Below are 18,044 nucleotides of genomic sequence, written 5' to 3'. Positions count from 1 at the left end.
TCATGCAAGTCACGATTTTATTTAGTATAATCCAATTACACAATAAAATCAATACCAAATCACAAGAGTTATATTTATTTTTGTAAAATATAAATAATATTAATCAGTATTTAATTTACACTTCACACTAAATTTTTTCTATTACATTACAGAATATAGAGTTTAAGTAATTACTACTTCAAAAATATTATGTTATTTACTATTTAAAATGATCAATTTATAAAATTTTAAAATACTTTTTAATAATAATAAGTGAAGAATTAATAAATTGAAAATCCAAATTTTTTCATATTAATTTTTTGTTAGAATTATAGGTAATTTCTACATACATTGAAAATCTTTATTAATAAAACAAATAAAATTATTTTCTATTTAAAAATATATTTTTATATTAAATAATAAAATTACAAGTGTTTAATTTTTTTAATAACAATAATATTGACAAATATTAGACATATGGTATAAATTCAAATTCTTTATTACTTATATATTTTTATTGTAACTTGTATGTATGTTAGGAACATTTTTCAATAGAACAAATTTATATAAATAGACAATAAACTATAAAATAAAATCAAAAACGCTGTATTATTTTAAAAAGTATTATTTTTAAAAGTATAAATTGTTAATTTATTAGTAACAAAAATGAATAAAATTTTAATTAATAAATCAATATTTATAATACAGTAAATACTTTTTTTAATATCAAAATTTTTTATTACAATTACCTTGAACAATGTTAATAAAACATAAAGTTTAGTTATCAAATAGAAGAAGTTGTGACATGTATTATTAAAAATTATAGATTATCAAAATAAAAAATTAGTATGCAATCATACAATTTTTAAATAGACCATATAAATTTAATCTTTTTTATACTAATAATTTTTTTACTATAATTATAATTTAGTTATTAGTTCATAGTTTTCAATATAAAATGCAATCGGTTTGTCAAAATAAGAATAAACACAATAAAAAAACACAGGAATCATAAATGAAAAAAGTTTTATTAATCATTATTAAAAAATGAAGATGAAAATGATCTATAAATTGTAATAATAATTTAAAGTTTAATTAAATATGTATATATGTATATAAGCAATTATAAAATATTATAACAATGCAAGCTTTGGATTTTATTATAAATTTACAGATATTGTCAGTTGATATCAAATAACCATGTAACCTATAGTATTTTATGTGGTTGACAATTTAAAACAATTTGGGTAATAATTAAGAAAACTTTATAAAAATGTAAACAGTTTGTTTACGTCCAGGTTAACGATTACACCAATCAATTAACTAGATAATTATCCGACGTAATGATAGAGTAGTTTTACAACGCGTTTATTACAACACCAATTTAAAATATTTACCTTCTATGTTGTAAAAAAGTATTTTTCCACAACCGATGGAATATTTTAAAAGTGTGAGTTAAGTAGTAAACAATTTTTTTTTCTTCAAATAATGAACAATCTATTAATTAATTAATTTTCATCAATAAAAACATGAAAAAAATTAACAAATCATAAACCTAATATGTCACAAATAAGAAATATTTGAGTCTAGAATTTCCAATTAGAACGTAGAATCAACAATTTTCGCGCAAGAGAATTAATCCGCCATAACTATTTTAATTGCAATTAACCCCGACGAATAATTGTTGCACGGACCAATATTCTTGGCAGCAATGTGCACTACGACGACTAAATTCCATTTTCGCGGTTAATCCGACAATGCTGCGTGGTCTACATAAAGTCACAATTGAAACCGATGCGGTTCTATTCGATGCATCACGTTTTGATGATAGTTTGACTGGAAAGATTAACCTAATTGATTACTCACTAGTTGAGATAAACTGGTTACGGTTTGCTTAGTGTTTGCCACTGGATTTCGCATGTGTCGCGTTTTATACACTTGACATGATTTGGCTAACTATGTTATGGCTTGTCTAGTAATCATTTCTTGGAACTCAATCGCCCCAATGTAATCAATTCTTTGTCGTCTCGATACGGTTTTCATTATAAAAACCCTTTTTACGTTCGATGTATATAAATTTAAATCCGTTTCGGTTATCCATGGAAAAAACAAATGAAGACAAATTAGAAGGAAAAAAAATACATTCAAAAGAAAACAAACATGGATTTGCTTTAATGGTAATATGAGAAAATTGTTAATTTGCGTGTTGTCCGTCTTTATAATGTTGGGTCCACCTTGAACTAGACAAATAGGTCAAATATGTCGTAATTGCATTCTAATATTTGCTAATTTATTGAATAAATATAAACTTCCTGGTCCTTTTGTAAAATGTCATCTTTTAGATTTTTCAAATGCAATTTCACAATGTCACACTGTAAGACCTTGTAGTTATGGAAATTTGTTTTAGTTCCTTATGTTTGTGGAAGAGGTGTATTGTTTAATACTATTTCTTGACATTGATCTAAAATAGACATTCGGTCAAGGTTAATTACGTGGTATATACAATTATATTTGAAGACAAGTATAAATAATATTTGGTTTATAAAATACATTGTTTTTTAACAATAAGGAATTTAAATATATATTCAATATTAATTTTATAATAAAAATTGATAACTAAAACTACATTATAAAACTCACATCACTGGTTCGCATAATTTGATTAACGAACATGTTTAGTAAATAATAAAATTTCATTTAATTTTATTTGCCCAAATTGATTTATTGAAATTTGTCATGGACAAATAAATAAAACAGTAAACTAGATAAATATTAACTAAAATGTTTGTAAAAAGTAACATTTATGACAATATTGTTTCCAATTTGCTCGTTTGCTTAGCCCAGTTTTTCAAATTCCAACAATTACCTTTCCGTTCATATTTATTAAAACTAGGAAAAAATAATTTGCCTCAGTTTATTACCGACCAATTATCCCATGAATTATGTAGCTTATAAACAAAACTAAATAATATTTTATGTGCAATTACAGCATCGAATGGAAAAATAAAATCCAATTTATTTGCTCCCTTCGGTGATGTAAATTGAAATAAAATAAAAACTTCAGGTTCATTAAATAGCTTTTACCAGCTTTCAGTATTCCTGTTAATATTCGATGCTATTTGAGATTCGCCAGTAAAGTATTATTACATATTCAAATTTAAATAAAATAAACAGACCAACCTATTTCATAATAATTTTTGCGCGGCCAATCCAACCCACATACTGATGTAAAATGACGATGATAAAACGGCTTTACAAGGTTTTTTAGTGCAAAACAGTGGACGTTAATAGTCAGTCGCATTTTATATAATAATTACAGAACGCATAATTTTTCATTCCGAAATATGACCGGAACACACATTAACTTTGTAATAAATTCTAATTATCGAAGGCCAGTTTCCTGTCTACAAATTAATATGCTGCATAAATTTCGCCGTTGCACTATAATTAGTCAAATTTTAACATTGTTGCTCACAAAATTTTCCACAAAATTTGGGTGTTTTAGGCTTTGTTCAGACGAAACATCCAACTCCGGGCTGTTTTTAAAAAGATGTCGCACATAACACCATTAAAAGTGCCATCTATTATCCGCATTAGATTGTATCAGTTTCCTACTTTTCGACAGATGTCACCCTCTTTCCAAAAAAAAATTTACAAAAAGCAATAAATCCTCGATAAGTTGGACAGACAGAGTTTATTCGGGTGTCGGGTAGTTGTGTAAAAGAAAATAAGCGAGTTGACAAAACTAATCCGGTCGTAAGTGGAGGCATCAGACATTGGAGCCGGGACGGCTTGCCGGGTCATCTGAGATTTCAAACCAATCTAGATCATGAAGCATCGACAGTTCGACGTCGAACTGGCGTTCCACACGAGCAGTTTGATAGATTCGCAAGGAAATCGGGAAGGACCTTAAAAAGTTTACGGGGGTAGACTGGATTAAGTTGTCGCTGGCCGGTGAAAAACGTTCGCTAATTTTATTGCTCGGAATTCATAAAATATATTTATGATTTCGGTTTATGATGCATGAATAATAGACTCCGCTTTTTATTGGGGATGGAAATTGAGTTTATTCAAAATCGCATAATAAGTCAGTCGAATATGTATACACTCGCATGTTTCATTCAAATTTTTGATTAAATATTTATGAATAAAGATATTTTATCTTTCAGACTGACACAACGTGTCTGATTAAACTACAGATGTTCATACATCATTGAATTACCCAGATTTTCACACAAGAATAAATTATTTATTTTTTAGTACATTTTAGTCGTTTTTGATATTATTCTGTTACTGTTAAAAAAATTTAAAAGGGTATTTGTTAAGAAATCTTTGTGTGTAATAGTCGCAATTTTCACTCGCTTCAAAATTTTAAAAGCGCAGAACTTTTCCAAGCCAGTAATTAAAACTAACAAATTTGTCGGTCTACGAAAAAAACCATTTTAGTTTTTTATGACTTTAAAAAGTTCTCGCTTGAATTAATTACGAGGCTATTTCCTGCTAGCCCATTTGAATTTATCATAAATAAATGATCAAACCCGAAAGTAAGAACTAGTCATTAAGCCGGATACATAATGTAATTGTAAATACGACATCCAAGGCACGCAAAAGTTTAATCGAAAATAAAGTTATGAGTGTATTTCCGATCTGGAATTATACCTTGGAATAGTTCTGAAAGTTTTATTAGACGTGAAAATTAGATAGAAAGATTCCACTTTTTATTATAATTAACAGTTTTTTATTCATAATCCTGAATTCAAGTTTGTGGTAAACGTATAATTTGTAGACGACCAATTTATTTAACAGATAATTCATTATCTATAACATTACGTAACAATGAACGATTAATATGTTCGAATAAACTAGAACAATGTAAAAATTAATAACAAATTATAATGATAATGGTGGTAATTATGTACCTTTTATCAACTGCACTTCGTATAAGGTCATATAATTTTATTGCAATATTTTATGACCTGATATAAGAGTACTACTTTACTTTTTTAGAGGTTGTTTGGACGAATTTACGAGAAAATGTTGTCAACTACCAGTAATATATACCACGCTACCACTACGGGTCCCACAAATGGAAGAATGTGCTATAAAATATATGTAACGCCATCTGTCCGGTAGTGGATAGACTAAACATTACAAGTGCATAGTTAACTGTTATTTTCTAACTTTTTTGACGATATTTTGCAAATACAATCACAGATGACCGATAAATTGTTTAACAATAAATACAAAATAATAATTAATAAATTAAATTAAACATTTGTTTTAAAAACACTAAATTCTAAATTTTGTAAATACCAATTCTCCCCATATCTTTTTCAGCTACCCAAAGAGAATGTTAAATTCGAACCCCTGCGTGCAGGAATCGATCGTCCGATAAGCGAAAATATCCCCCCGGAGTGACGTAATGCAGAACACCCCCGTGGTTCGATCAGCTGTGCGAATGCGTGCGACCCGCATTTTGGGGGAAATTCGCGTGGCGCTAGGGGAAAATGGAAATGCAGGAATGCCGACACAGTGCCAGGCGCAGGGTGACGGGCTGAGACGGTGTGTTTTTGTTGTTGTTTTACGTTAGTTTTTCCTTGTTTTTTATATTTTTGTGGCAAATTTTCGGTGCGTTTTTTTCTGTGTTGTGCGATGCGGTATGTATGGTGCAAAGGGATGAAAAGTTGCAGGAGAAAGGGATAAGATTGCAGGTAAATTAAAAGTAAATATCGTGGTATAAATTATATTTATTAGTGATCGCTCTAAATCTAACATTTACAATTTTTCATAAGTACCCAAAAATATAATATTATTCTGTCTCAATAAATTAATTAATAATACATTAATTGATAATATCATTCACTTCAGTTGAACCTGAAAAATTTTACGTTTGTCTGAATTGAATCTATTTAGTTGTTTTGTTGATGGTGACGGTTGTCTTGGAAACAACGCCGGTCTGACAGTGATATAAATTTTTAATATTATATGTCTGTGTTGTGTTTACCTGTATTGTAACAAATTTTGGTGTAATTGTTGCGAAAAATATTGGTAAGTTTGCTTATAATGTTTATTAAATTTATTAAAAATAATACTTCGTATTTAACATCAAAACAAAAAGCTCGTAGAATTTACAATTTTAAATATACATCTATAATCAATATAATTAATTTGCTGAAATTTTCTAATTTTTTTAAATAATATAAATTTGTTTAATTTATTGTATACACGTACTCTTTCTTCATAAATTTGTTTAAATTTTGTGAATTGTATTATATATCACAATTTTTTTGATCTTCAATATTTCAAATATTTTTTACTAGAAGCCACCTATGAGAGAATAGCAGAACGATTACCTGAACGAAACTGCAACCCCAATCGAAGATGCTGCACCATTCAGCATGGCCTCACCGGCTGTCGCCTTCGGTCACCCAAATCCTGACCAGCACGATGACGCACGCCCAGAGCGAAGAGTCCGGAATTGAACCTGGACATATAGCGACCATAACCGGATCTTTCGTGTCGTTTCCGGGCACTCATCAGGAGCATTATGACACCGATCATACGGATCTTGCCAGCGAGCCGGACGAGACAGAGATTCGGAGGGAACTATTAAGAGATGTACGATTATACTAGAATATGATAATATTATATATATATTATATATATATATATATATATATATATATATATATATATATATATATATGTAATATATATAAAAATAAATCATTTATATAAAAATCGAATTTTATATAAATGATTTATATAAATCTTTAAATATTTCTAAATATTAAAATTCAAGCGCAGTTCGAAAAGTGGTCCTGACTACATTAAGTTTCTAAGATTGCCGCTAGGGGTCCTAACACCAAAAATCAATTTTTCTTTCTTATTCAACAATTTATTATAATACTTTAAATAAATTAAACATTAAACTCTAAACAGTAACAAATGTCTTTATACCTTCTTTATATCAGACATTAAAGAGACTAATGTGACTATTATAGAAAAAATTGGCTAATTAATGTTATTTTTATGGTTTTGATTTTTCAATTTTTCAAAAAACTATAAACTATTCCAGCATTACTTTATTGCAGTGCTTGTACATAAAAGAGTTGAGCAATTAGGAATGCTTTCCAAAAATTCGATATTCAAATATTCAGTTCGAATTATCAAGAAATTCGAGTTATTAAGTAAAAACAACATGTAATTATCACAATTAATGCTGATTATTCAATTATCTAAGTTCTACTTTGGTTTCTCAATTGATACTATATATTTCCACTATTAATTCAGTTACAATTAAAAAAATACATTGTGACATAATATTAAAAATAAAATGTATATAAACAAATATGAATATTCAAATATTCAATTAAATGAACGGATGAACATGATTGCAATTCAAATTACAAATTTCTAATCATATTAATAATTAACATAGTTAAATACAAACTTATTTTTTTGTGTTAAATTAGTTGTGTATGGGCCCTAAAGAATCTATAAAATAATAATTTTTAATGTTTTTCTATATATTCTTTTTTTAACAATTGAAGTTAACTGACTAATTTTTTAGTATTGTTTTTGTTTTGCAGTGTATGTACACAAAATTCATCAAAGGATTGTTAATAAAGAATATAGCAGGAAATTTTTCCAAAAATTCGATATATCGCTAAATATTTTATTCGAATTATCAAGAAATTGGAATTATTAAATAAAAATTGCTCGTGATTCTCATTTGAGTTATTAACACTTCAAGTTATCTAAGTTTGACTATTCATTTTTCAATTCAATTCAAAATACTGGACACTTCCAATATTTCCTAAAATTATATTCGAATTTCAATTAAATAAACTGATGAATATTTAATTTCAAAATTTTAATCAATAACATAATCATATTAGTAATATAGACAATTAAATACACTTGTTTTTGTAAAATCAGTTGTGAATGGGCCCTAAATAATCCATAGAACGTTAAAACTTTAAAACTTATTGTAATTCCGTTTGAAGCATAATATCTCTCTCTTGTTTTACTTTTTGTCATTTCATAATTGTCCTTGAATTTTTGTAATAACAACTAAAATGATTATTGAGATAATTTTTATATTTCTTCTGTGGTTGAAAAGATTTTCCGTATTGCTTATTCGGTCTGTTTCTCTTTATAATATCCTTTAATTGTTCTCTTGTAATAATATTCTATTTTTATATATTCTTTGTTTTAGCAATGGAGACAATTTTTCGACAAGGTAATGCAGTTAACATTGAAATAGGTTCAGTTCTAACATAATTTGATTGGACAGTTTGATCCAGAGGGATTTGGTGAGATACCATGGCCGGATTTCGTGAAGGCAATGGACCAATCGGATTTTCGGGAGCGAGTGAACACGGGAAAACGGGAAATCCTTATGGAGAAGGCGAGGAACGCGAAAACACCAGCAATAACCTTTCAGGACTTCGTTAATGTGGTAAGATGAAATTCTAAAGATTTCTCATGTCATCGGATACTTTCTATGTTCTTCTAATTAAATAATAAACTACGATGAAGTGTCATTAGTGTTATTAAAACCGTCGAAGCCGCAAAATATAAATAATTCTCGCACACACAGGCGACAAAATAAACGAAAAGGCAAAAGGTGGCCTTAGTTTAAGAGCCAATTAGTGTCTCGATTTACGGCCATCCCGGTAGGTAATAAATGTCGTTCGGATTTCGGAAAATACCGCAGGTCCATCCTAATGACTTTTTCAACGTTTTTACTTTTGTTTTCGACTGATTTTTTATTTTATTTTATTTCGTTTTTTTTTTTTTAAATTGTAGTTTGTGGATCTCGATGACAACGATGTCGACGAATTCCGCAGATTTCAGCGCCGGACGATCACAAGGTCGTTCGCGGGTGGCATCGAGATAAAATTCGCCAATTCAGTGGCGTATCTTACAAAAAATTCTGTTTTAATAAAAATAACTTACTAACATGTTATAAAATGGTCAATCTATAGTGTCACTTAAACTAGTGGTGATATTAGTGAACTGACAAATAATTTATTAGTGGTCTTTAAAAATAACTAAATAATTAAATGATGTGATAAGACTACGACTAACCATATAATTAATAGAAATCACTCGTATGAAAGCCTATTAGTCGGTGTTTTAAAATAACTTGACTTGCGACTTATAACCTACTGATGACGATGTAACTGACGTAGAAAACCGACCATTCGGATAACAACTGAGTCGTAACAAAAGTACCTTAAATAAACATTGGTCATATTGACCAATATCGAGTATCCAATTGATTTTGGTGGACTAATCACTGAGTTATTTAAATAAGTCGTTAGTTGAGTAGTCGGTTGCTGAAATAACTCAATTATTCCCAGCTCTAATATAATATTCAAAGAGGAATTTTTCTTTATGATATTCTAAAATTCTTAAATTTCTTTCATTAATTTTATAGTTTGCATTGTATATTATAATAATATAAGGGCACATGAATGATTACAACGTGTTCTTAAAACTTTAGAAAATTATTCAATACAGAACATTTGTATAATTGAAGTCCGATAAAAGAACGTGAGAATTCCGTGCCCATAAATTTCTTCATTACGAAAAGTGGCCGTGCGAGTCGGGGCGGCAATTATAACCCGATGGCTTTTGGTGGCGTTAAGTAGAAGAAAGCCGAAAATAACTGACATTTTCGGCACTAAGTGTCCCCGGGGCCCTTTCATTATCCCCCACGTTTCGACCGATCGTCAGTGCGCTTTAGGTGGTCGACGGTACCTTCGGCCTCCACCGATCGCGACACCTCAAACGGCCGAGCGAGTGTCGCATTCCGCGGATATCTGGTTTAATTAAACGAATTAATCAGCACGGTTTGTCCCCCCGAGAGAACTGGTCGTATCGAATGCTCGCATGTCGGCATGTGTAATATTTTTCGCGGGGCCATGGCTACCTGAACCGCACTCAAACATCAGTGGTGTCGATGTTTTTTATCATTTGTATAAGTTTCAGGGGGTGAATCACTAAATAAATAAATAGAATAGATCAATTATCTTATTAGTATTCGTGTTTTGTCCAAACATGGATATAAAACAACTTAACACTTCGCACCATGAGGTTTTTGATACGGACTTAAAATTCAATTTATTATTTAGCACCAAGGGATTAGACAGTCATGCACCAAAGCGGTCCATTTGATAAATCTCTAAATAAATTAGAATAGATCAATTATCTGATTAGTTTTGATGTTTTGTGTCCAAAACAGAGATCTAAAACAACTTAGCACTTAGCACCATGGAGTTAGTCAATTATTTTTCAGAATTTTTAAGTTTTTAATACAATATTAAAAATCAATGTATTTTTTGGAAGCAAGGAGTTAGAGAGTCATCCATTTGATGGTGAAATTAACGTAACAAACCGCTTGAATGTTTGTTTCCAATTCAAATACATGTATGTGGGCCAGTAGTCAACGGTAATTCGGTCGGCGACAACGCTAATTCGTGAGACTTCCTGTTTGGTAGTACCCCTTTTCAAATCCAAATAAAATCTATTGTTCCCCATTTGTTTTTTCTTTCATCGAAAACAAAACCTGATTGTTTTACAATTGGGGTTTGAAGTCAGTTAGTACGACAATTGACAATGGGTTTTTTTTTATCTGAATTAGACGTGAAATTTGTTTGGTAACCTGGGTGGCACTACTGGTAGTAACAAGTCTTTGATTTGGGTAATGCACGTGAAGAATTTTTTTCCTTTACGATAAATACACACGGAGTCTTTCACACTGATTGTTGTGACTTTTTGTGTCGGTCTCTCAGTGAAATTCTGAAAGGACTGCCCCCATTGACCAGTTTATTTATTGCTTGTCACCGTCTGGGGTTTTGGAAATGTCCTTTACGAAACGTCCACGTAGGCGTTTTGTATTCAGTTTCTGGTCGGAATGTTTGTGTCTGGGTAGCCCGTGGAAAATAAGGGAAATGTGTCACTAACGATTATGGCTTATTTATGTGATTTGGGCATTAGTGGTCGGACGGTTGATTTCTTGATTACGGACGTTTTTCGAGTCAGTTTGCACAATGCACAATAAAATGTTTCTAATACATAACACCGTGGGGTCAATCGGTTTAGAAGAATTTACAATAATTCTTTTGTTGTTAGATTAAAACCCGACCAAATTGAATTTACATTAATGTTGATGAATGCGTGTGAGAACATTTTCGCGGCAGGTCTTTAGTGGTGACTTAATGATGGCGTTTCCACGTAATTCTTGTTACCATATCGGACAGATACAAATGTGCCGCATGCTGCTTAATTTCTTCATCATCAAGGCCGTCGCTATGGTCACATCGAACCCAAAAATAACAGAAAAAAAGACACACACACTAACAAAAATTGACCGCGTTTTTGTTCCATTGGTATTTCCTTCTGTGCCGGCGTTAGAACTATTTGTAGGTAGACGGTGGTAAATTGGAATTATTCCGATTCATCATACTTTTCAAAGGAATTAAGATTAAATTTTGAGAACCAATTAGGACCATTAGTTGTCCACAATAGCCAAAATTACTTTTAAATTTTCATCAGGAATTAGCACCATTACAATCATTTCGGATCCTTGACTATCTATCAATAAGCAGTGGCACAATTAATTAAAATTTTCGGGGTGCGAGATGGTGTTTGTTCTGGTCCTCGATCACCTGGACCAAAAACGGTATTGGAGAGTGAATTGTGTTTGTGGATAACAATGGTGGGCCCCCCTCTCGCACTGCAACAGGGTGGACTCCGGGCCCCGTTGTGATCGTCACTTTGTCGGCGAATCGGCCGTGGCACCATGTAATTTATAACTTGTCACCGGGGTGGAATTTGAAAAATGTACACACACACACACACACAGAGTGTGCGTGGGTGGTGGTCCTTTACGGAAAATCACTGGAAAATGACTTATTTAGTCGCCGATGATGGCCGTTCGTAATGCGATAACGATGTCACAATGAGGTAATTTGTTGGAAATTTATTGACTGGTCGGCTTGTCAAAACGTTGCCGTTGGAAAATTTACAAGCTTGAGGACCCGAATCTGCCAATATGCCAGATCTTAATCGGTGTTTGTTTTAAAATTTTTCAAATAGTTATCACAGCAACATTTAACAGAAATTTATCTCCACATTTCATAAGAAAATAAACGTGAATTAGTTATGATCTGCTATTTATAAACGGTCCAATGTCCAAATGGAAAATCGAAAACCAAAATCCGAATTAGCAAACAGTGACTTCCTAAAATCCCAATAAACGAAGCAAACGAAAATCGGATAACGTAAAGTAATACAATTACCCTCCGCATAAGAATGGCCAGTGCAAACATCTGTTCGAGCTCATTGATGGCGATTTAAATATTTATAGACCGACATATTATCGGGCCTAATCTCCCGTACTAAACTACCAAAAATTATTGTTGCGGGTCCTTTCCTCTCCGCAAACACAAAGACATTTAATGCCATTAAAATTTCACATGCCGCTTGAGATGCGAGAAAAAAAAGGGGACCCCCAGAAACGGATCCGATGCGGTTTCCTAAACAGCCAAAACAGTATTTGCAAATCTTCGGCATTGATGTCTTCTCGGCCGTGACAATTGGCCAGAGACGTTTTGACATCTCACTGGCAAATGAGCCTGTGTCATTATACCCGGCGGGGCAGATTTGTTTGCTACACCGGACAAGTGTATCGATAAGGGACTTACTAGTTGTCCGATTGTGTTGTTCACGTTTCGAGACATTTTTTCCGGGGGTTAGGACGCCTCTTTGTTCCCATAACGGCCATTGCCAATCCATTATTATTGTCAGGAATTTAACAGTAATTTTAATTTTAAGTAAATTAACCACATCATAGTAATGCAATTTTAATTAGTCCCATTTTGGATTACACTAAAATCTCATTCAATTGTCAACAATCTAAACAAATTATAATGCATTAATTAAACGGTGTGAATATTTTTCATCAAGTCTCTGAAGTGTCTATTGTAATGTACCAAAATATATTTACTTTAGTTCCATGTAGACAGAATAGTTTATTGAAATTGTGTATGCGGATAGACACAATTATTTTCACACAGAATAAATTTGTATAAATCAAATCATTACATCTGGAGTAGAGATACAATCGCAGATTTCGATATCAGTGAGAAGTTGTTTTAAATTTTCCCTTAAATGCGCCAGGACAATGTTAATCCTCGAAGTATTTCTCAAACAAGTGTTTAGATAAGGGTTTTTGTAGTGTACAATTGTGTTGTTCCCCGCATTAAGACGATTTTTCGGGGCGGTTGAGTCTTTTTAGAATGTTAAGATGCTTTTGAGGATTAACAAATATGTGAACCCATTGTTGAAAGGAATCCGTACCGGTAATTGTGTCCGCATACATTTACTGGACGTATACTCGACGAAAAATATTTTCAACACGTCTCCAAATAAACACAAAAATCAACGTCCACATTCGCATTCGTGATATCAACGATTAAACATAATTTCATATGTGACTGGCATAATTTAAATTCGCACCAACAAAAATAACCATTACAATTCATTACATTAAGTGTTTAGAATTAGAATTTCCGTGTGAGTCATTGTGGATCTTGGCGCCTATCATTTCAACAATCTTTCCCTGAAGCGATTTTTGTGCATTCCTTTATGCTGATTAGTCAAGTTTAGGTAATTGGAAAATCGGTTTTGAACAGTGATTAACTGTTTACCATTGTGACTCACTTCCATCACATCGAGATAGTTATGTGTCACAGGATAAAAACCGTAAAAAATAAAAAATCCAGCAACCCTAACGGTGGTTTAGATTGCGTTGGCATTGTGATGGTCGCAAAAAGTGATTGACAAACGTGGAGACCTTCAAAAGTAACGCTCCACAACCGATTGATCGACAATATCAAAAAACGCGACAGTCGGATTATTAACCCCGGGCATTCCACGAAGCGGACGTTGTGTGTGTCTGTGGGTTTTTTTTTTTGGGTGTTCGGTGCCTCATTTACCTTTCACCTAGACCGCTTCATTTGGCCGGGCCGCGGCGATTTTCGGGGATTATCTGGGCGTGTTGGCCGCCGCCCCATCCGATTACAAATCGAATCTAGTTAGCGTCCCTCGTTCACGAAAAGCAAACACCAAACAAACAAACGACGAAACGCGGCCAAAAAGGCGATTAGAAATCGGCGTTGCTGATTACAGGAGCGAGGTGGACGGGATCGGCGTGCTATGCCCTGTCATTACGCCCTCGATTTGGGCGGAGGGGGTGGTGGCGATTGGCTGGGTGGTCGACGGTCTGTTGGTTTTTTGCCGGGTGCTTTATCGGCCCGCTTAGGGACAAATTGGCGACGACAAAGGCACCAAATTAGTTGGCAGAGATGCGCCCGTTAACAGTTTTTTCGCTAGGTAGTTAGCAACCGACGGCAATTAGCACAGATGGGTGGTGTCAAACTGTTTTTGCACATTCTAAAAACATTAGTGTTCCGAAATGTATCTCTTTAATTTTCTACTTCGGGCGCTTAACTTTATAATGAGTTGCATAATCATGAAGGGTAACAATTCGTATATATTTGCAGTCATTTATATCCTTCTTTTAAAATCTTTTAAAATTTTAAAAGAGTAAAGAGAATAACAGTCTCATTTATGATTCTTTTTTTTTTTTAATTTGTACCTTATAATTTTAGTGGCAACTCTTAACACCCTTTCAATAATTCATTCCATTCATGAGTGTGAACAAATTTAATTACCATTACATTCTAAAAACATTAGTATTTTGAATTGCATCTCTTTAATTTTATACCTCCAACAGTAAACAGTTTAAATAGTTTCATAATAATTTAGTTCAAGGTTGCCAATAGATAAAATCGCATATGTTTATAATTCTAATAATTGTAACTCACATTTAAAATATTAAAACAGAATTAATGAAAAATTTAACCCCTAATAGTTCTTAAATTTAGTTTGCACCTTGTCGTTTTGTTACCACTCTTTAGTACTATTGTGGTAATTAATTCCATGAATTTGAACAAATTTATTTTTAAATTATTGTTACATCCTAAATGCGTTTCAAAATGAGTTAAATTTTTTCATCATTTACTATTTCAAGAAGTTATGTAATAGTGAAGTTAGAGTGTAACAATATATTTGCAGCCATTATTATATTCTTCTTTTAAAATATTAAAACAGAAGTAAAGACTAGTAGTCTCCTTTATGTTTTTTTTTATTTGTACCTTACATCCTTGCAATATTTTATTCCATGAGTGTGAACAAGTTTAGTTAATGTCACATTATAAAAATATTAGTGTTCCGAATTGCATCTCTTTAATTTTCTACCCCCAACAGTAAACAGTTTAAGTAGTTTCATAATAATTTCAAGATTGCCAATTGATTGATTGAATTGTATGTTTATAATTCTAATAATTATAATTCCCTTTTAAAATATTCAACAAAATTAATGGAAAATGTAACTCTCTTAGTACCATCTCTTAGTTCTGTCGCATTCCATGAGTTTGTACAAATTTAGTTTTAAATTATTATTACACATTAAAAGTATTCCAAAATGTAGCTAATGACATTTATAAACATTTAGTATTACAAGGAGTTGCATAATAGTGCTAAAGTTATAGTTAACGGGCAACAATTGTTAAATTTACATAAATTTCTAATTATTAAATATTTTCTTATAATATTAAAAGATACACAACTTTAGCTTAATTTTAATTTGTCACTAAATATTTTGTTAAAAACTCCTAGCACCCTTTCAGTAATTCATTTCATGTACAAAGTTAGTTATTAGTTTATTGTCACATTCTAAAAATATTAATGTTTTAAATTGCAACCTCTAGTTATTTATCTCCAATAGAAAATAGTTTAAAGAGTTACATAATAATGAAATATAATAATTGTTAAATTCGTGTATATTTAAAATTTTTATAAATAAATCTTTACTTAAAATATACAAACAGTGTTATGCAGTATATGCAATTTAATCCTTAATAGTCTAATTAGTTTTATTTCTTGACCAAAATTAATAATTAAATTATCTCATTTTAAAAATATTTAAAATATTCAGTGTTATAGAGAATTTAGCCCTTAATAATCTGATTAATTTTAGTTTGTACCTAAGCACTATTTCAATAATTAATTCCATAAATGCCAACGACTTCCGTGATTGTTACATTCTAAAAGCATTAATGTACCGAAATGCATCTGTTTAAAATTTTTTTCTTCGTCATTAAGAAGTTGCATAATAGTGAAATTAAAAGCAACCATTGTTAAATTCGCATAAATTTGCAATTCTAATGACTAGAGCCGTCTTTTAAAATATTAAACCAGAAGCAATAGACAATTTAGCGCCTGCCAGTTAGCTTAATTTTAGTTTTCACCTTAACACATCGGTGCCAACTATTAGCACCCTTACAATAATTCATTCTATAAGTGTGAACAAATTTAGTTATTAAATGATTGTCACAAAAACAAACATAATTTACGGTTCTCACGTTAATTTAAAGCCACGGACCTGAACGTTGACCAATTAATATTATCTCCGACACGAATCTTGTCGCGGTGATATTCCGACATGAAGAATCGAAAATGCATGGGGATTTTTATGGACGGTGGCGGCTACTTAATAAAGTGCCTTTGGACGGAATGAGTAATTGGGGCCGGTCGTAGGACACCCGTGACGCTACCGCCGCACGAACGGGGGCGTCTTTACCGGCCATTCCTGAACTAAAACGATCTTTGTTTTACGTCGTGTGATTTGCGGGCAATTTGAAGCTTTTATCTTTGTTGATCTGTGGAAACGGGAGCATCGTTTCCTTAATTGCCGTCGTGAAGTGGAACAATGGTACGCAGTGGGTTCCTGGTGAAACAAAGAGCGTTAAATAATAAAAATCCATTTAAAATCGTGAGACTTGGCCCAAAAGCGTTCCCAGCGACACAAAATAACTTCTTTTTCCCACACCACATCGATACGATTATGATGTTATAATAAAATAATTTAACGAGTGAAAGAAACACTCGGCTAAGGAAGAGAGAGGATAATCGAAGAAAGCATAGACACAAATTCGAAAATGATAGTCTGGCCTTTATCGTTGGACAATCTAGTTAGGTAAAATTACTTTATTGTCGGTTCCTTATGGGAACAATCATTCCACCACCGTCCAACCCAATTAATCTTTTTGTTCCCGACTTTCCCGGTTTTAAACTTTTCAGAAAGTTCTGCTTTGCGACAATTTCTAAATTTGTTAATAAATACTTCCCTAAAGCTTTTAAAACTTTTTAAATAGTTTGTCCTATTTGTTAAAAAAAAAGTTCAGTATCCAATTTTGCTAAAAACAAGGAATAGTTGAAAGAATTGATCGTGGATGAAACTGAAATAAAAATGTGTATATTTTTCTTGGATGGAATTACCTGGCTGTCTCGTCCCATTACGGACCAGTACAAACATATTACGCCTCTAAATGTAAAAATCATCAAACAACATCTGTTACGTTCGGCCCCTGCATCCGTCTTTGTCCCTCTCGCGTTGGTCGGCGGGCCCAAAACCGATTTCGTATATGGTATAAAAAAGCCAAAATCACATAATTAATCTCTAATTTCACGCGGCTTCTTAAGAAGACACACACACAGAGGGACGGAGAGAAAGACCTACACGTATCGGGGCGACGTGGAAGAGGACGGAGAATCCGGACCGTTCTCGCAATTGACCACCCAGAGTCCCTCCTCTCGCTCTACCTAATTATTCATTTAATGTCTTTTGTGCAAACAGTCTGTGTTCACACGTTATTTCGGACTCGTTATCACTCGGCGCACAATGAGATTTAATCCTTTCGAATTGATGGAATTCCGTCCGAAATGGCCTTTCGCTTTGTTCACCGCCATCACCGATTCGGTTGTCTTGTTAGACACGACAATGAGTGCACATGTCTCTATTTTTTCCAGGTTTAATTTAATTCCGATGGGTAATTACGTGCCACACACATACACACATCGCTGATGGACCACCAAATCGAATTCGAATTTTTTCTAGTTTTGTAGTCATTTTCTCACACTCAAGC

The 18,044-nt window shown here is 32.2% G+C and overlaps 1 protein-coding gene across 2 annotated transcripts in view; it reads left to right on the top strand.

Annotated features, from left to right (window-relative positions):
• The first annotated feature begins 5,543 nt into the window (after positions 1-5,543).
• The window catches only part of LOC109596696 (protein rhomboid), a 58,390-nt gene continuing 45,889 nt past the window's right edge, over positions 5,544-18,044 (top strand). The window contains exons 1-4 of one of the 2 annotated variants that reach the window (XM_020012263.2): positions 5,544-5,690; positions 6,300-6,597; positions 8,201-8,224; positions 8,279-8,443. In XM_020012263.2, the coding sequence (XP_019867822.2) occupies positions 6,361-6,597; positions 8,201-8,224; positions 8,279-8,443 (426 nt within the window). In that variant the 5' untranslated portion in view covers positions 5,544-5,690; positions 6,300-6,360. Of the gene's footprint in view, positions 5,691-5,948; positions 6,028-6,299; positions 6,598-8,200; positions 8,225-8,278; positions 8,444-18,044 lie in introns of those variants that run through there. The other variant, XM_049961229.1, reaches the window with a different exon arrangement.

Source organism: Aethina tumida, chromosome 1 (genome assembly GCF_024364675.1).
Source record: "Aethina tumida isolate Nest 87 chromosome 1, icAetTumi1.1, whole genome shotgun sequence".
NCBI lineage: Eukaryota > Metazoa > Arthropoda > Insecta > Coleoptera > Nitidulidae > Aethina > Aethina tumida.
The sequence above is the reverse complement of the archived record's forward strand: the minus strand, read 5'-3'. Positions and strand labels throughout refer to the sequence as shown.